Source organism: Oryctolagus cuniculus, chromosome 2, assembly GCF_051225735.1.
Source record: "Oryctolagus cuniculus isolate XC-2025 breed Fujian yellow rabbit chromosome 2, ASM5122573v1, whole genome shotgun sequence".
In the NCBI taxonomy this organism is placed as follows: domain Eukaryota; kingdom Metazoa; phylum Chordata; class Mammalia; order Lagomorpha; family Leporidae; genus Oryctolagus; species Oryctolagus cuniculus.
Genome location: NC_142868.1, coordinates 40702634 through 40723404, shown reverse-complemented (window position 1 = coordinate 40723404; position 20771 = coordinate 40702634). Strand labels below are relative to the sequence as shown.

Genomic DNA, 20771 nt, shown 5'->3' with positions numbered 1-20771 from the left:
TAACCTTTTATTACACTGTGATTCAGAATGAATATCAGAAGCTGATATCAAGTATGCTTAAACAATCAAAAAATTAAAGTTATCGAATAAAAAGATAATCAGGCAGAAGTTGGAATGGATAATAGTCTTTTTTCTTAATAATATATAAAAATTTCATAAATTATCATGTTGCAGCACTCAGTACCTTGTACAACATCCAAAAACTCACCTTTGATGAAAATGACAATCATTCATTCATTCAACAGTTACTTATTTGGCACCTGCCCTGTTCTAGCCACGGAAGAAAGAATAAGTATAGTAGACTGGGGCCAGTGCTGTGGTGCAGCGGGTTAATGCCCTGGCCTGAGTGTGGTATCCCATATGGGCACTGGTTCAAGACCCGGCTGCTCCACTTCTGATCCAGCTCTCTGCTATGGCCTGGGAAAGCAGTAGAAGATGGCCCGAGTCCTTGAGCTACTGCACCCGCTTTGGAGACCTGGAAGAAGCTTCTGGCTCTTGGCTTCAGATTTGCGCAGCTCCAGCTGCTGCAGCCATTTGGGGAGTGAACCATCGGATAGAAGACCTCTCTCTCTCTCTGCCTCTCCTCTCTGTATGTAACTCTGACTTTCAAATAAATAAGTAAATCTTAAAAAAAGCAAAAAGTCCCTTGTTTAGTGGAAAATAGAAAGTGACTATAAATAATAATTAAATAGAAAAATGACCACTTGATCCATATATAGTAAATTTTAAAGTATAATTAAAACTATAGTAGTACAATATTCTTTTTTCTTTTTTTTTTCTTTTTGACAGAGTTAGACAGAGAGAGAGAGAGACAGACAGAGAGACAGAGAGAAAGGTTTTCCTTTGCCATTGATTTACCCTCCAATGGCCGCCGTCGCCGGCGCACTGCGCTGATCCGAAGCCAGGAGCCAAGTGCTTCCTCCTGGTCTCCCATGCGGGTGCAGGGCTCAAGCACTTGGGCCATCCTCCACTGCACTCCCGGGCTACAGCAGAGAGCTGGCCTGGAAGAGGGGCAACTGGGACAGAATCTGGCGCCCCGACCGGGACTAGAACCCTGGGGTACCGGTGCCTCAGGCGGAGGATTGGCCAAGTGAGCCGTGATGCTGGCCCTTACTTGCTTCTTGTACTACTTTTTTCCAACCTGAGCACCTCAATAGAAAACTAAATACTGGTGAACTGTTTTCTTTACTAATTCCGAATTACTGTAAGGTACAACTTCTGCCTAGCACTTCAACACTTAAATAGGTTAAATCATCTGACACACCATAATTTCATACAATGAAAATACCTAAAATAATTAGTGCAATATACTGAACCGATCCACATAAAATGAATTTTAGAAAACAAGGCTGTAAGATTGTTACTAACATCGTAATACTTATGTTAAAAATTGCAGGAATATTGTTTATTATGGTTCTTCCCATGTAAGAACAACTGAAGCCCTTTATTTCAAAGGGGAAAGAGAAGTTAATTAGATGTTTCAGTAATTGTAGATTTTGTATACTTTAAGCAATTCTTAAATATTACAAAGGTAATAAACATATATGGAGACTATTTACAGTATAACTACCATATTTACAGTACAGCTGAAGATCAAGTTTAAAATAATCAAGTTTAAATGTATGCAACTGTTAGTGCATTGGCTATATTATGTTCAAAGGGAACAAAGCCTACCTCCCTGCCCCCAAACAAGACCTATTTAATAGCTAGCAGTAATTACATAGAAATTAGAGATATCACATGTCATTTTTTTGAAAAGCTCATATGTCTGAAGGGAACACTATCCACTAGATTACATTTATTAGTTTTCATATCACTAAAATAAGATGGGGTTATATTCGCATTTTTATCCACTGAAAAGATGACAGGACTGATTATTAATTAGATGTCACTGATGCTCATCTCCCCCCACTCTCTAGAGATTTTTCTTTTGGTTAATTTATTAAAATGTGCAAATATACTTTTAGATACCAATAAAAACTGCTATTTGCTTGAATACTGTATCTAAGTATAAAGAATTTCCTAAAAACATTTTCTGATAAGCCCTAATAAATTCCAAGTCCTCTTCATAGGTGACTACTGTGTCAGTCTGGAGAAACTGGCTGGCTAACTGAGGGTCCAGTCATTCATTTCTATTTCTAGTGATGAGAAGTGATTATTACCCCTAACCTTCCAATGAAGCAAGTGTACACACAGTATCCACTTTCCCTTTCTATTGTGGAAACATTAGAGAGACACATGAATGTCATTAAAAATTAAGTTCACAAACACTAAGTCTACATTAGAAACTTAACTTTATCATAAGTCTCTTCTTTTTGGAAGTCATGCCTGGCTGGTTAAATGCTCCAATTTGACTGTTATTTACATTTAGGAAGTAGAAGAATTTTCCAGCTGGTTCAAACTAGAGGTTTAGTTACTACAACCCTAACTCCTGGTTGGTTGTGTAGGTTCAGTAAGGTCTACCCCTCTGACTCTAGCAGAGTTTGCTCCTGGATTCTGTGGCTCATTCTTTAGCAACTTTTTAGCTATTTTCATGAATGTTTCATTTACATTCATCAATGTTTTAGCTGATGTCTCCATGAATAATAAACTAACGTCACCTGCATAGGCCTGTGCTTCATGGAAACCTACAGATCTTCGATTTGCTAGGTCAGTCTTGTATCCTGATACAGCTATTACAAAGTTCGGACGTGCTTGCCTCTAAAGCTCTTTAACCTAGTTTTTTGCTTTTGCAAAGGACTCCTCGTTTGGGATACCATAAATAGTGAAGGCTGCTTGTGCCCCTCTGTAGTACATCAGTGCTAGGCTATGGTATAGTTCTTGACCAGCTGACCCTCATATTTCAAATTTTACTGTTGTGTCATCAAGACACAGTTTGGATTAGAAAAGCAGCACCAATTTCATGAAATTGGCCTTTCACAAAAAGAAGCACCAGGCTTGATATGCCAACAACAGACTCTCTCAGAAATACTAGCTTGAAATGCCATCTTTCATTTCCAGTATGTTGGGTCTTGTTGCTCCTCGATTAGCCATGTCCAAATTTAAAAGAAGTCCCTAACTTCAGACTGTAACAACCTTTCAGTTTGCAAGGTGTCAATTTTTTTCTGGAGGTAAAGAAACCTGAAATGGTGGCACGCGAAGCCGAGGGGCTGCAGCTGCTGGCAGCAAGGAGCTAGGTGGAGGCCAGGGTGACAGCGCCATCTCCTCGTGTCGCTGGTATTTATCTTTGAAGCCAACATTTGAGACTGCAGTTATGTTGCTATTGATGAAATCTTTTGACTATGATCACATTTTCCTGTTGTTTTTTTTTTCTTGTGGTTAGTAATTTTCGATTATAGATGACATTTTGAATGAAGCACCATAGAGACTGGATCTATTTTTCTTCTCTGAAGCATCTTGGGTTTTGTTTTGATAGGCAGTTTTATTACTAACTTATGACCTAGAATTGTGAAGACTTGTTTTCGTGTGTTGTTAGCATGTATTCATTTGGTTTTTCTCTAATCCCAGAGGAAATTCTTTATTCTCCTGACTTAGTCTTTACTCCTAAGAACTGATCCTTGTGGAGTTTAAAGAACTGATCCTTTTGGAGTTTAATGAAAAGACTAATATAGTTACCATGCCCCAGTATACAGGCTGGACTCAAACTCCAAACTCTGACTCTAACATGGTGGACAGCTACTGATGTTTCTGTTCTTTTTTAAAATTTCAGTCTTCAACTGATTTCCCCTCTGGATTCTTGGCATTGTACCTGTACATTTATGGTTCACTGATAAACCAAGGATTCAAAGGAAGTTTATACTCAGATTTTGAGTCTCTGCTGCAACTCACTTTCTGTAATTTCCAGGAACTCTGGAATTATCAAACCCGATGCGCTGACTTCACAAACCAATAAAACTGTAGTTTTCTGGTGTCTTCTGATGCCTGATGCAAAATTCTGATGCCTTCCACCCCTTAAAGTGGGGCTTGGTCTTAGGGGAAAAGTTGTCTAAACACAAAGTTTCCCAGAGTATGGTTTCCTTTCCTGAAGAGATGGTTTTCGTTTAGTTTTTGCTCATTTTCAAATACTCTCTCATTTCTTCAGGCAGAATTAACAAACTTGTCATAGTTTATGAATTTTACCTGTAGGATGGTTGGTCTGATATAAATTTATCTAGCTTGTAGATTATTTGGCAGTAATTCTGTGCAGTTTTCTGTGATATTTGTGTGGTTCCTACTCTAGCCTTTTATGGATAAAATACTTTCCTATGTTCTTTAAGCGTATTGTCTCCTGATAATTGAAGGATTTTTCTATACCATCTCTTTGAATTAAAATTAAAAGTAGTCAATTCACCTGGAATAAAATTTATATTCAGTTTTACTTAGTCTTTTTATAAGTTAAATGTTAGTCAGGTAAGGACATTTTACTGATTTTTTTAGTCAATCGCTGAGTCCTCTTCAGATAAATATATATGAGAATACTATAATGAGTTTGTGGCAAAAATGGGTTAAAAGATAAGTTTATTTTTGTGCAATGAACTTTTAAAATCCTATTTTTTCATAATATGCATGTCCCATAAGACCCTTCTTATGTATGGATTTCAAAATTTTCCACCGCAAAATAAACTTGTCTTTTAATTTTATTTTGCCAAAACTTGTTGAAATAACCTCATATTATGCACCTAGATTTGTTAGAACGTATAAGTCTGTTCTGTTTTTACTTGCCCCTTAGCCTCTTGGAAAAATTCTCTGATATTCTGATGTGAAATCAACCAAATGCCCAAAGTATTTGGCTAAAGTTTATTTATTATCTTTTTATTTTATCTGGATAAACCAATTCCAGTTTGCTTGACCTTTCATTAACTACTCTTCCTACAGAACACTGCTTTTTTTCTTGTCAGTTGAAAAGCCTTGCTGTTTTCTTCATTCCTTCCTAGATTCTACATGCCTTTGGGTGCCCATCCAGTTCCTGTCTTCTGCATTTTCCCACCACTGAACTCATACCATTTGCTTTTACGTAGGGCTTTCCCTCATGATTTATCGATTAATACACATTCCAAGCTGTGCAGAGGACCCACTCATTTGTTTAGGAGGCACCCGAGTTGGAGATGGAAATAGAAGAGAGGCAGTTTTGAAAACTAGACCTATAAGAAATGAAAGGTATATGAATGACATGGATGTTTTGAGATTTGATTATTATTTACAGCCCTTGTCTCTCCTGTTGAGGAAATGTGTTTTTTTCTTCTTCCTATTTATTGAATGTTTTACTCAATGAATGATTAAGTTTCTGTTTATAAAACAAACTAAAAGTATATCATTGTAAAAATTAAAAGAATAAGAAAGGAAGGAGGAGGGAAGGTGGGAGTGTGGGCAGGATGGAAAGTATCACTATGTTCCTGAATCTGCATATATAAAACACATGAAATTTGTTCACCTTATATAAATAAAAATATTCTAAAAGCTAGTATGGTTATGGCTAGAAAACAGGAATCTACTTCCTTTTAAACTAAGTGTCCCATGCCACTGTGTATTTCATTACCTTATTTGAATACAATTTCTTTTTTGTGACAAGATCACAAGATTCTGGAGGTCAAACCTCATGTCTACTTCTTAGAGTATCAAACATAGTGTTTCATAAAGAAGTAAAGGTCTACTTGAATATACTGCTTTGAATTTTAATATTTTATGGAATTTCTGTGTTCTTTACCTGTAATTTTCCAGTTACCTCATAGCGTTTGCTCCAATTTGATATCGTACTGAATCATGAAGGTGTACCTTGAGGATTCATAATTTGGATTCTGTTTAATTATCCAAGCATATCTCATACCATACTTTCTCCCCTATTCACCACGGTCTTACTACTGTGGTCCTCTCTCAGTACTTAGCACATCACCAATTCCTGCCTCACAGCCTTAGAACTTGCTCTTCCCTTGGCCTGGAATAGAGTAGGCATGCTTAGCTGCTTCTCATCTCTTAGGTCTCGGGTCAGATGGTAATGGCTCAGAGAAGAGCTTTCTTGTCACCTTTCCAAAGTTTCCTCTCTCTCAAATCCAACCCAAATTATTCTGTTACCCAGCGCTCTGCAGTGCTTCCTTTTTAGCACTTAATAGTACCTGAAATTACCCTTGTTTGTGTGTTTATTGCTGTCTTTTGACTTAGAATCTGTATTCTGTTGGGGCAAGGAACTCTGTCTCATGCAGAGCAGTATGCCTAATGCCCAGAACAGTTCCTGAATGAACAAATGTTTGAGCTGTCACCTCAACTGCTAACTTAGAAGCAATTTGTCTGAAGCTGGCTTTGTGGTATAGCTGGTAAAGCTGTCGCCTGCCATGCCAGCATCCCATATGGGCGCTGATTCTTGTCCTGACAGCTCCACTTCTTATTCAGCTCCCTGCTAGTGGAAAAAACAGTGGAAGATGGCCCAAGTGTTTGGACCCTGGCCACCCACTTGGAAACCTCGATGGAGCTCCTGGCCCCTGACTTCAGTCTGGCCCACCACTGGCTTTTGTGGCCATCTAGGGAGTGAACGAGCAGATGGAAGATGTTTCTCTCTCTCTCTCTCCCTCTCCCTCTTTAACTCTTTCAAAATTAAACAAGCAAATATTTTAAAAAAAAAAAACAATTTGTGTTAGATACAGTATTTTTTTAAAGACTTATTTATTTATTTGAAAGGCAGAGTTACATGGGGCCCGGTGCTGTTGCAGCGGGTAAAGCTGCCGCCTTCAGTGCCGGCATCCCATATGGGCTCTGATTCGAGTCCCAGCTGCTCTTTGATCCAGCTTTCTGCTGTGTCCTGGGAAAACAGTAGAAGATGGCCCAGGTCCTTGGGCCCCTGCACCCTGGCTCCTGGCTTCAGATCGGTGCAGCTCCGGCTGTTGTGGCCAATTGGGGAGTGAACCAGCAGATGGAAGACCTTTCTCTCTCTCTGCCTCTCCTTTTCTCTATATGTAATTCTGACTTTCAAATAAATAAATCTTTAAAAAAAAGAAAGGCAGAATTACAGAGAGGCAGAGGCAGAGAGGTCTTCCATCCACTGGTTCATTCCCCAGATGGCTGTAATGGCTAGAGCTGTGCTGATCTGAAGCCAGGAGCCAGGAGCCAGGAGCCAGGAGCCTCTTCCAGGTTTCCCATGTAGGTGCAGGGGTCCAAAAACTTGGGCCATCCTCTACTGCTTTCCCAGGCCATAGCAGAGAGCTGGATCGGAAGTAGAGCAGCCAGGACTCGAACCTGTGTCCATATGGGATGTCGGCACTGCAGGCAGTGGCTTTACCCACTATGCCACAACACTGGCCCCTAGATACAGTATTTCAATATACATAATAATAAATTGATTTTGGTGGAAAATGACACAGAAGTAAGGGCTACAGCGATGTTTTAAAATAATCAACATACTATTTTCATTTCATTCTACCTAGTAAGACCACAGATTGTAAGATGTACAAATGAAAAGCAAAATAAAAATAATATCTCATATTAATGATAAGAGCTAATACTTCTTGAGCAATTATTATATCCCAGGTATTGTAGAAAATACTAGACAAAATATTTATTTATGATAGCAACTCTGTGTGATAAATATACTATAATAATCTCCATTTTATGGATGAGGACACTGGAAGCAGAAGCCATGTAAGGAGTGAGGTGAGTTGATTTTCAAGAGTGGCAAGAGACGCAGGCAGTCTGATTCCAGTTGGTGGTGGAATCATTGTACCGCATGGCCTCCTCCCCACTTCAAAGTTCATTTTGGCTCTCATTTATTTACCAAGCGGGTCTGGCAGTATTCTTTACATGTGGTTTTACCATAGTTCTGAATAAGTAATAATGGACTTGGGGTTCAGCTCCAGGCCTATCTATGTATGTGCTTATAACCCTCAACCTAACTTCTTCAGTCCTCAGTTTCCATACACGTCAGATGAAAGGTTACTTGAGTCTCATCAAAGAGAAACTGGCATTTTATAACTATACTTTTTCCCTGTGATGAGAGCCCATGACACCATGTTGCCAATAAACTTGGGGGAAGTATTGTTAGGAATACTTAGTTCGTTACCTGGACTTTATTCATCTCCAGTTTGTTCTTCTCATTGGCACTCTGATCTTGTTTGCCAGCCCCCTTTTTCTGGGGGCCTTTCCCAAAGAAGATGTAATTTACAAAGGCGTATTCCAGCAGAGCCAGGAACACGAACACAAAGCAGCCCATCAGGTAGATATCGATCGCTTTGACGTAAGGGATCTTTGGCAAGGTCTCCCTGAGGTGCGTGCTGATGGTTGTCATTGTCAGCACTGTGGTGATTCCTGTGGAACAAGAAAGACAAAGCGAAGCTGAGGACACCTCTGTGATGCAGCCTTTTGGAAGACTGAGAGGACAGATGCCACTCCCTCCCTGGGGTAAAGATGGCAGTCACGTGCTAAACTATTAGACAAAAGCATACATTTTTTGAAAGACAAAGCTGTAGGCTTCCTCCATGGTCCATTAATGTTTGTGGGCTGAATAATAAATATTTTGTATTGCTGCTGGTTATGATAATTTCAATAAGATGTGAAAAAGAAGTTGGAATCGTGTATAGTTTGTATTGCAGTACTAATATACATTTGTATAGTGTTTTCTAGTTTTAAACATCTATAGTTATGAATTATCTTATATGGTTGTCAAAATAGCACACTGAATATTGTAGGGAAAGTAAATTATTCTCATACTTAGGTAAACAGAAATTATTTGATTAGTTATTTTTCTGAGATTATACAGCTAGAGAGCAATAAATACATAAAGATGTTAACAGCATTTAAAATAAATACAGGAATGAGAAGATAATAACTGAAACTTAGTGGAAGTCCTTTAAAATAATGACAGGAAGGAAGGAGATGAAAGTCCAAGTACTTGGTGTTCTGCCATCCCTGTGAGAGGCCCAGGTGAATTTTCTGTCTCCTGGCTTTGGCTTGGCTCAGCCATGTCTGTTGTGGACATATGGAGAGTGAATCAGTGGATAGAAGATGTCAATTTCTCTCCCTATGATGCTGCCTAGATAGAAAAAGATAGAAAGAAAGAAAAATAGAAAGAAATAAAGAGGAAAGAGAAGGAAGGAAGAAAAGATGAAAGACAGACAGAAAGTATGAAATAGATAATAAGGACAAATAAAAGCTAACAAAAGGAATGGAAAGTAGCTAAGCGAAAAGAGAGAAAGTAGTCTAGCACTTTTTCCAATTAGATTATTCCAATTATTCCAATTAGGTTATTCTAATGTACAGGTTCTCTGATTTGATGACTGAAATTCTTGAAGAACAGATATGATGAACAGGACTAGTATAAGTTAGAAAGGTTCAGACTGGTGGTGCATACGAATGTGCTGGGCTGACATGAGTGTCATCATGAGTGGTCACACTCAGTTCTTGAGTAAAACTTTAAATGTTATTTCACACAATTCTGGCTACTGAGTTTAAAATAGATGAATAATTCATTAACAAATTCACTAATTGCATCTCTGCTTTTGGTCAGTTTAAATTTTTAAACAAAGTGGTTGGTAAATGAATGTCTTTAAAATTACATATGTTTAAAAATATCTCTGGTTTAATTCTACATTCAAAACAAGTTACATCCATGTCTTTATAATCAGACATTGCTAATATCACTAATAAAGATATCTTGGCGGGGCCCCTGCTGTGGCGTAGTGGGTAAAGGCGCTGTCCGCAGTGCTGGCATCCCATATGGGTGCTGGTTCGAGTTCTGGCTACTCCACTTCTCATCCAGCTTTCTGCTATGGCCTGGGAAAGCAGTGGAAGGTGGCCCAAGTGCTTGGGCCACTGCACCCATGTAGAAGACCCAAAGAAGCTCCTGACTGGCCCAGCTTTGGCCACTGCAGTCATTTGGGGAGTGAACCATTTCTATTAGTAAAACAAGTATAAGTTTTCAACCTTTATTTTTGTGTAGGAAAGGTAATAAAAATTGTTGTTTTGTTGACTATAAAAATGAAAGTGAAAATCAGTTTCAAACTGGTTCAAATGGAGGAATTCTTTTTCTTCAATTTCCTAATGACTCAGCATGAATTTTAAAACACTCTAGCTTCCCTTAATTAGTCTGTAACACTATATAGAGGGCTATAGATAAAAGTCACAATTGAAATATCACTGGAAACACGTTCTCTTCTGGGAATCTTCTCTCCCCCCCTTTCCTTCTTCTGACCTCATGGCCAGCTTCTGAGAGGACTGTGTATTTCCCCAAACTCATACATGAGGGGTCTTCAAAAAGTTCATGGAAAATACATACTATGAAAAAATGCATTTTTTCAAAATATTTTTCATCAAATGATCTTATTTTTTTTCACATTTCTGTGAGCTTTTGGAAGTGCCCTCATACTGCTCAAGTGCTTCATTTTATCGTTGTTATTGAACTGAGTATTTTAACCTATTCTGGGACTCTTATTCATCCCAAAGTACCCACACTATGCCTAGGACAGGGTGAGATAAATGAACATGAGAAGGTAAGCACCTAGAAGGCAGAGATTTTTGGTTGGCTCCTTGGTTTATTTCCAGTATCTGTAGCAGTGCCTGCTATATAATAGGAATACAGCAAACAGTTGAAAAAAAGAAGCTATCGAAGTGCTTTCAGTGTGTAAGAGTGCATTATTGAATAATCCTCCTTTGAAAACTGTTTAGTAGTATTTCCATTTTACAAATATGGAAACTGAGGCTCAGGAGAGGCTAAGAACTCATGGTAAATAGCCAAGTGCAGTTCCATTGACAGATCTTGTGTTCTTCCTGCAGACTGCATCTATTTTATTTTTAAGATTTATTTATTGATTATTTGAAAGGCAGAGTTACAGAGAGGCAGAGGCAGAGAGAGAGAGGTCTTCCATCTGCTGGTTCACTCCTCAAATGGCCACAACAGCCAGAGCTGGGCTGATCCTAACCCAGGAGCCAGGAGCTTCTTCCAGGCCTCCCACGTGGGTGCAGGGATCCAAGGACTTGGGACATTCTCTACTGCTTTCCCAGATAACAGCAGAGAGCTGGATCGGAGGTGGAGCAGCCAGGACTCGAACTGGCACCCATATGGGATGCTGGCACTGCAGGCAGAGGATCTACCTGCTATTCCACAGTGCCAACCCTGGATGTGTGTATGTGTGTGTGTGTTTTAAATTTTTATTTATTTATTTTTGCTATATTATTAATACTTCTTCAAAATGGATGTGTTTTTGGGGATGAAGCAATGAGTAAATGATTGGAATTGGCCATTTGTCATTACTCCATTTTATAATTTAAGTGAAGACAATCAACTTCTTTATAATACTACTCACAGTTTTGGTCTCTCCCTTGTTGTATTGTATGTATTTACTTGAATGGCAGAAAGACAGTAAAAAGAGATCTTCCATCCACTGGTTCACTTTCCAAATGGCTCCAACAGTCTGGGCAGAGCCCAAAGCCAGAAGCTTTAAATTCCATCAGCCACAGGAGTAGCAGGAGCCCACCTGCGTGGGCCATCAGCAGCTGCCTCCCAGGGTGTATATTAGCAAGAAGTCTGATCTCAAATGTTGAATAGCTGGGATTGAACCAGCACTCAGACATGGGATGCGGGCATCCCAAGCAACAACTTAAAATATTTTATGGCCTAGTCATACTACCATATAAATTTTAGTGGGCATAGTAATTTTATATTCAAATTGATTTAAATCTTTATTATAGATTTGTAAATAATTTTACAGTTTAGGGATTTTAAAAAATCTGTTTATGTGGGTCATAAAACAGTAGCGGAGTAAACAGTGGTGTAATTTATCTGAGCTGCCACTGTCTTGCTGTGTCTTCTGGTATAAGTCAGTGTCTCTGAACCTCACTTTCCTTGTGTATACAATGCAATATTTAGTTCGATATTTATAATTTTTCCAGCTTTAAAATTCTGTTTTTCAAGTTGCTAGACCCCATAATCTTTTTTTATTTTTTATTTATTTTTATTTTTTTTTTAGTAGGAGGTAAAATAGCAAGGTTTATTAAGGAAGGGACATCCATAATGATGGATGGGCACCTCTTCAGACAGCCTGAGAGACTGGGGCTGGGTGGAGGTTACATGGTTGAGTGGAGAGATTACACCTGGCCAGACCAGGCGGGCGACTCAGCAGAGAGGCAGAGCGCGCAATCTGGTTGAGGTCAAGGGTTTTTAAGGAGATGGGTCTTTGTCTTCACACATCTCCTCCTGAAACTAAGGATTTTATGGCTGTAAATATTAAGCTCCTTTCTGAGTTTTCCCTTGAAGGTATCAGACAGGATGAAGCCTAGCTGGCACCATCCTGGGTTCAGAGGAAGGGTGAGCAGGACCCCCTAGAGAATGGGGATCCAGAGCAGGGTGTTTGAAATGCAGATACTGGGCTGCATCTGACCCCATAATCTTTAAAATGCTTTTCTATACTGCAGAAACATTGGCATTAATTAGTTGTATGAGGATAGCTACCTTTTATTGATCAATGAAATGCCATATACCTTACATATCTTCCCATTACCTTCTGACAACAGCCCTGCAGGGGAGGTGTCATTGTTGCTGTTTGCTGAGGGCCATAGGATCTGCTCCCAGGACTTAGGGGTAGAGTGACAACTGAAGCCCAAGGATCTGACTGAAGCTCTCTGTTCTTTATGCTCTGACACTTTCCTCTCTCTTGAACCCAAGGGGTGACTTCCTCTAACCCAGGGTTTCTTGGGCAGTATTTTTGACATTTTGAGCTGGGTACTTCTTTGTTGTTTCTTACACATTGTGGGATATTTAACAGTATCTCAGGCCTGTGGTACCTACAGCCAAAAATATCTCCAGATATTGCCAAATGTCCCCAAACATGGTGGGGAAGGACAAAACTGGCCCCATTTGAGGACAACTGAAGCCCTCAATGACTGAGGACAAATATAATCAGTGTTTCTAGCATAGTTTAGTTGAAGGGTCAAATGGAATCAACGTGGATGCCAGCAAAGAACCCCATGTCTGTGGGGAGCAACTGGGAGCAACTCGGACTAGACTAAGTTACTGGAATTAAGACTTATTCTATGCATCTGCTCTCCCACAATATGGCGCTGGGAGAGGAGCAAACAGCTTCTACCCAGCTGCCTCTCACCAACTTGACAAGCTGCAGGAGCTGCTCCTGATTGGAGGAGAGCAGCGTACTCGGCGTGTGGGCAACCGAGTTGGGATTGGCGGAAGAGGACTATAAAGGAGGAGAGAGATAACATGCACCAGGAACATCTAAGAGGAACATCTATCTGAAGGAACACCTGTGCAGCCCCCGAGAGAGCCGGCCGGCGGTGTGCCACTCCCCCGCGGAAGTGGGGAAAGTGGCTAGGGGGAACCGCCCTTCCACGGAGGTGGAAGGGACGGTAGCCAACCCGGGAAGAACCAGCAGCAAACCCGGGAAGGGCCGAGCAGACAAAAGAACAGCGCAGGGTCCTGTGTCGTTCCTCCACGAAGAGGGGGAGCGACACATGTCTTCATCCAACAATACTTGTTCTAATTTTATTTGCCTTTACTCTCACGATTTGTTCTCCTTAGACAGTATTCATTGTTAGAGTACAAAGAATACCATGGAAAATCTGATTAACATTCATTAAATCACCAAGAAAGTTATCCACTAGGTGTCCCCTACATGTCAGACATTATCTGTGTTACTGGTTAAAATAGTGAACAAGGAGGTGGGTGTTTCGCTTGCTGCTTCAATGCCTGAGTCCTGCATCAGAGTGCCTGGATTAAATCCTTGGCTCTGGCTCCTGACTCCAGGTTCCACCTGTGCAGACCCTGGGAGACTATAGCAATGTCTCAAGTAATTGAGTTCCTGCCACCACAAGGGAGACCAGGACTGTGATTCCAGCTTCAGCCCCAGCCACTACAGGCATCTGGGGAATGAACCCGCAGATGGGAGATATGTCTCTGTCTCTGTCTCCCACCCTCCCTCCTGTCCTCTCTCCCAAATAAATGAAAACTAATTTTAAAAATGAACAGTGAATAAGATGATATTGTAGAGAAGCAGATATTAAACAAGTTATTTTAGCTCATTTCTCTTACGATTCCCATTAATCTTTTAAAGACTATCTTTAGAACCAGAGCCTTTGTGTTAGTCATGTTTTACCCACAAAACTTACCACACAGAGCTAGAATTTGGCTCCTTTCCTATGACAGTAAAAATGACATACCATGGGGCTGGTGCTGTGGTGCCAGAGCCCTGGTCTGCAGCGCCTGCATCCCATACGGGCGTTGGTTTGAGTCCTAGCTGTTCCACTTTTGATCCAGCTCTCAGCTATGGCTTGGGAAAGCAGTAGAAGATGTCTCAAGTTCTTGGGCCCCTGCACCCACGTGGGGGACCCAGAAGAGTCTCCTGGCTCCTGGCTTTGGATCGGCCCAGCTCCGGCTGGGAAGTGAACTAGTGGATGGAAGACCTCTCTCTCTCTCTCCTGCTGCCTCTCTGTAACTCTGCCTTTCAAATAAATAAATCTCCTAATTAATGTTTATTGAAGCTCAATTCACAATAGCTAAGACCTGGAACCAACCCAAATGCCCATCAACAGTAGACTGGATAAAGAAATTATGGGACATGTACTCTATAGAATACTATACAGCAGTCAAAAACAATGAAATCTGGTCATTTGCAACAAGATGGAGGAATCTGGAAAACATTATGCTGAGTGAATTAAGCCAGTCCCAAAGGGACAAATACCATATTTTCTCCCTGATCGGCGACAACTAACTGAGTTGAAGTGAAATGGACACTATGAGAAACAGTGACTTGATCAGCTCTTGTCCTGACTGTTGATGTACAATGTAATACTTTATCCATTTTAGTATTTTCTCTTTGTTTTGTTCTAGTACTATTGGTTGAACCCTGTGATTAACACACAATTATTCTTAGGTGTTTAAATTTTAACTGAAAAGTTATCCCTGTTAAATATAAGAATGGGAATAAGAGAGGGAGGAGATGTACAATTTGGGACATGCTCAATCGGACTTGCCCCAAATGGTGGAGTTAGAATCATGCCAGGGGATCCCAATACAATCCATCAAGGTGGCATGTACCAATGCCATCTCACTAGTCAAGTGATCAATTTCAGTTCACAATTGATCACACTGATAGGTCTAAGAGTCAAAAGGATCACACAAACAAGTCTAGTGTCTGCTAATACTAGCTGATAGAATCAAAAAGGGAGAGAACAATCCATCATGGGAAGCGGGATACACAGTAAACTCATAGAATGGCAGATGTCCTAAATAGCACTCTGGCCTCAGAATCAGCCCTTAAGGCATTCTGATCTGGCTGAAGAGCCCATGGGAGTATTTTAGGCATGGAAAGCCAAGACACCCTGGAAAAAAAAAAAAAAAAGGAAGACCTAAATGGAAGATCTCTGTGAGTGAGATCTCAGTGGAAAGAATGGGGCCATCAAAGAAGGAGGTACCTTTCTCTGAAGAGAGGAGAGAACTTCCACTTTGACTATGACCCTGTCGGAATAAGATCGAAGTTGGCGAACTCAAAAGGTTTCCATAGCCTTGGCAACTCATGATCAGAGCCTAGGGAGATTACTGACGCCATAAACAAGAGTGTCAAATTGTTAAGTCAACAACAGGAGTCACTGTGTACTTACTTCTTATGTGGGATCTCTCCTTAGTGTGTTGTCCAATGTGAAGTAATGCTATAAGTAGTACTGAAACAGTATTTTCCTTTTGTGTTTCTGTGTGGGTGCAAACTGATGAAATCTTTACTTAATATATACTGAATTGATCTTCTTTATATAAAGATAATTGAAAATGAATCCTGATGTGAATGGAATGGGAGAGGGAGCGGGAGATGGGAGGGGTGTGAGTGGGAGGGAAATTATGGAGGGGGGGAAGCCATTGTAATCCATTAATTGTACTTTGAAAATTTATATTTACTAAATAAAAAATTTTAAAAAACCAAATAAATAAATCTAAAAAAAATCACTGGCTTTGAGGATATATTTGTAAAGAGAGTCACAATTATTGAGCTTGCTAGCTATTATTACCTGTTGTGGACATCACTCAGCATTTTTCTTTGAACCATGGCAATTACATGAAACCATATTAATAGTCAAGTTACATGTGTAGACATGTATGTTTGATACAAAAAACTATTTGTTTGCTCTCTGTAATCTTAAAATACTCAAAGGTTGATAAGCAGCTTCACGTGTTTGTCTTGGTGACCCAGTTGTACTCAGCCAATACAAATAGGCTGTTGAGATGACAATTAGTCAAAGTGTAAAAAGATGTGCTGCTCATATAATCCAGGTCAGTAGTTTAAGAAGAGAGAAGGTGTAATGTGTCAGTAAAAAATGAGGCACTGGGGGCCAGTGCTGTACGTAGTGGGTAAAGCCACCTCCTGCAATGCCGGCATCCCATATGGATGCTGGTTCAAGTTCTGGCTTTTCCAATTCCAATCCAGCTCTCTGTTATGGCCTGGGAAAGCAGCAGAAGATGGCCCAAGTCCTAGAGCCCCTGCACCCAGGTGGGAGACTTCAAAGAAGCTCCTGTCTTTGGATGGGCCCAGCTCCGGCTGTTGTGGCCATTTGAGGGAGTGAACCTGTGGATGGAAGACTTTCTCTTTCTCTCTCTGTAGCTGTGCCTTTCAAATAAATAAATATCTCTTTAAAAAAAAAAGATGTTCTGTGTGTGTGTGTGTGTGTGTGTGTAAGAGAATGAGAGAGAGAGAGAGAGAGAGAGAGAGAATAAACACTGAATGTGACAACTGAAATGGTTCTAGCATCGAACAGAGACAGACTAGCACGTGGTCATATTCATCAGATACACCTTACTCATTTTCACTTTCCAAGGAACCTTATAAGATATTTTTTAAAAAATTATTTATTTATTTGAAAGGCAGAGTTACAAAGAGGCAGAGGCAGAGAGAGAAAGAAGTCTTCCATCTGCTGGTTCACTTCCCAGTTGGCTGCAATGGCCGGAGCTGTGCCAATTTGAAGCCAAGAGCCAGGAGCTTCTGGTTCCCCTACACGGGTGCAGAGGCACAAGGACTTGGACCATCTTCTACTGCTTTCACAGGATATAGTAGAGAGTTGGATTGGAAGTGAAGAACCGGGACTCAAACTGGTGCCCATATGGGATGCTGGCACTGCAGTTGAGGATTTACCCAATATGCACAGCCCCAGCCTCTTATAAGGTCTTAAATACAGCTTTTAGCTTCCAGCCATTATTCAACCACAGAAAATTAACTCTGAATTTTGTTCCACTGAGAAGGAAACCATTTTTCATTTTGACTTGATTATAGATCATTAATATAGCTGAAGAATTGTCTGTGCCTTATTCAATATAATGAGTCACACTTACAGGATACCCGGCTTCAATGATTTAATTTTAGTTAATATTCAAATGCTGGTATTTCCCACTAGTTGATGAGGCTTATTAGTACTCAAAAAGTTTTGATTTCTACAAATCCAGTTGAAAATAACATGTTGTAAGTATTTTCCACTGTAAAAAGCAAGTACCAACAAGGAATTCATCAAACATTGCTAAAAATTTGTGCAATGAGAATTAAAAATGTATTGTACAAAGCACATATAGTGTGAAACATACTTCAAGTTTTTTTTTGGTAAAATGCTAAAAAGATAGTGCAGTGTAAGACATTCATTGTAGACATGCTTATATTTAGATTTTTATATTTAAGCACTTTTATGGTAATTTAATTTTTTGGTTTGATATTAAATGTTCTTGTCTGTAATTGCTAATATTAATTATCTGTTTGAAGGTACAATTCAGTAGCCCTATGCAACATTGGGAATGCATTACCTAGTGCGACTCTGGCTGCTGATGCATCATAATTGATCCAAAAAGACACCCAGGACAGAATTGTAATGAGTGTAGAAGGCATGTAAGTTTGCAAAATGAAGTAACCGATGTTTCTCTTCAGTCGAAAACTTAGAGAGAGTCGTGGGTAGGCCCCTGGATTGAAAAAAGAAAAAGAAAAAAAATCAGATCATCTGTTTGAAGTCATCCTATTCTTTTCAAAGAATCCTTAATTCATTTTGGATAAAACATCCTCACCTGTTGTGAATTCCACTTTCTTGGACACCATCTTGTAATCAACAATTGAAAACTGAGGAAGCTCAATTTTATTAACTCCAGTTACTGCTCCCTCTCCTCCATTCCAGTAAAACTCAATGTCATCAGTGGTATAACCATCTGAAACAAAGAAATGCAGTTGACTTAAGACAGCACAATTGATCTACACATTCATTTTGAAGACAATGTGGGAGCTGAAGGGAAAATTCCCAACCAATGATAACAGTGAGGAATGAGTTTAAATTAGGGTGATGTTCAGGTCTCATGAGTGCTATTTTTGATGGGTTGGTTGTGGCTGCAATAAAAAAATGATGCATTTGGCTTTAGTGGACATAAGTTGTGAATCATTTAGTGATATTTGATATCATTGTTACATATTTATTCTCACTGTGACTATCATAGGTCACTCTTTGGTTAAATTGATGAATGGCTGGATTCCAGGTGCCTGGAAAATGATTTTGTTCATGTACTATTTATCAGTAACAATTATAGAAATAACAACTGAACACCTATTTTTTTTTAAGGAATACAAATTTCATAAGTACAACTTTTGGAATATAGTGATTCTCCTCACCATATCAGCCCTCCTACCCACACTCCCACCCCACCGCCTCCCTCTCCCCTTGCCAGTCCCATTCTCCATTAAGATTCATTTTCAGTTAACTTTGTACACAGAAAACCAACTCTATACTAAGTATTTTTCAACAATTTGCATACACACATAAACACACACACAAATTGAGAACTAGTTTAACAGTTAACTCTCATAATACAACTCATTGAGGATAGAGGTCCTGCATGGGGAGTTAATGCACAGTGACTCCTGCTGTCAATTTAACAATTAATACTCTTATGTATGATGTCAGGGACTACCCTAAGCTCTTGACATGAGTTGTCTAGGCTATGGAACCTTTTGAAACTTTAAACTCAATCAGTATTTGAACAAGGCCATAAGCAAATTGGAAGTTCTTTCTTCCTTTTAGGGAAAAGTACACCCTTCTTTGATGACCACTTCATTCCACTGGGCCTCATTCACAGAGATCCTTTATGTAGAACATTTTTTGCCACAGTGTCTTGGCTTTCCATACCTGAAATGCTCTCACAGGCTTTTCAGCCAAACCAGGAAGCCTTAAGGGCTGATTCTGAGGTCGGAGGAGCACATTTTTTTTAACTTTTATTTAATAAATATAAATTTCCAAAGTACAACTTTTGGATTATAGCAGCTTTTCCCCCCATAACTTCCCTCCCACCTACAACCATCCCATCTCTGTCTCCCTCTCTCATCCCATTTTTTATCAAGATTCATTTTCAATTATCTTTGTACACAGAAGATCGACTTGGTATATACTAAGGTTTCAACAGTTTGCACCCACACAGACACACAAAGTATGAAGTACTGTTTGAGTAGTAGCTTTACTGTTAATTTGCATAGTACAACATATTAAGGACAGAGCTCCTACATGGGGAACAAGTGCACAGTGACTCCTGTTGTTGATTTAACAATTGACACTCTTATTTATGACGTCAGTAATCTCCTAAGGCTGTTGTCATGAGCTGACAAGGCTATGGAAGCCTCTTGAGTTCACAAACTCTGACCTTATTTAGACAAGGCAATAATCAAAGTGGAAGTTCTCTCCTCCATTCAGAGAAAGGCACGTCCTTCTTTGATGGCTCATTCTTTCCCCTGGGATCTCACTCACAGAGATCTTTCATTTATTTATTTATTTATTTATTTATTTATTTATTTATTTTTTTGCCACAGTGTCTTGGCTTTCCATGCCTGAGAAACTCTCATGTATTTTTAGCTGGATCCGAATGCCTTAAGGGCTGATTCTGAGGCCAGAGTGCTGTTTAGGGCATCTGCCATTCTACGAGTCTGCTGTGCGTCTGCTTCCTATGTTGGATTGTTCTCCTTTTTAATTCTGTAAGTTATTATTAGCAGACACTAGTCCTATTTATAGAGGAGCACATTTTTAAAAAAGGAAATGGAAGGGACAGAGTGATGAAGTATAATAAAAGACCAAATTTGTCAATACCTACTAAAGAATCAAGACGTTAAAAATACATTTCTTTTAGAAAATTAGGCAAGATTCTAGTTACATTTTTGGTTATAGTTAATATTATTATAGCTAACATACAGATGAGAATATTAGTAATTACATGAATTCTTGGTAATTATTTTACATTGCCATACTTATGAGGGAGAGCTTTAATTAATTTTAGGGTAGCATGTAGAGAATTATAGACACCAGTAGAGGGTTTGCCCTTATGTCTTTGGCATGGAAGGCTCTGTGTCGCAGGTCTATTCCTCCTTCCAGTTTGCTCTACTTGCCAGGGTTTTAGCTGGGCTGTGGTCATGTAAATGAGTTACTTGCATAAAAACATTGTATATGTTTACAAAAATAAAAATAACTGAAGGCAAATTTTAAAACATTTCTCTTTCTGCCAGCTAGAGAGAAAGAAGGTCTTTCTTAATTCATTCATTTTCTATTTATACTCACCTCAAATGAAAAAACATCAAACTTTTTTTGACATTAAAATTAACTAGGTCTCATGTTTTGGAGGTAACCATATAATTTTTTTATAGTAAACATCATGCTGCCCTACTTTTGACTAAAGCCAGTAACAGCTTCTTAGAAGATAAAAAATTGTTTGAAATTCAGGAGTTGAATGCCAAGTAAGTGCCAAAGGGTTACTATCACTGCAAGAATGTAATAAACTTTAAACTGTTCTCCTCCCTGTCCTACATAATTTTTTGAGA

At 39.4% G+C, this 20771-nt stretch overlaps 1 protein-coding gene and 1 pseudogene across 1 annotated transcript in view; both read right to left on the bottom strand.

Annotated features, from left to right (window-relative positions):
- GABRB1 (gamma-aminobutyric acid type A receptor subunit beta1) overlaps positions 1–20771 on the bottom strand; it is a 462527-nt gene that overhangs the window by 7693 nt on the left and 434063 nt on the right. The window contains exons 6-8 of the mRNA XM_051842511.3: positions 17993–18130; positions 17738–17890; positions 8024–8268 (exon numbers count right to left, since the gene is read on the bottom strand). Coding sequence (XP_051698471.1) covers positions 8024–8268; positions 17738–17890; positions 17993–18130 — 536 coding nt within the window. The remainder of the gene's footprint in view (positions 1–8023; positions 8269–17737; positions 17891–17992; positions 18131–20771) is intronic.
- Positions 2410–3033, bottom strand: LOC149127739 (ras-related protein Rab-5A-like; annotated as a pseudogene).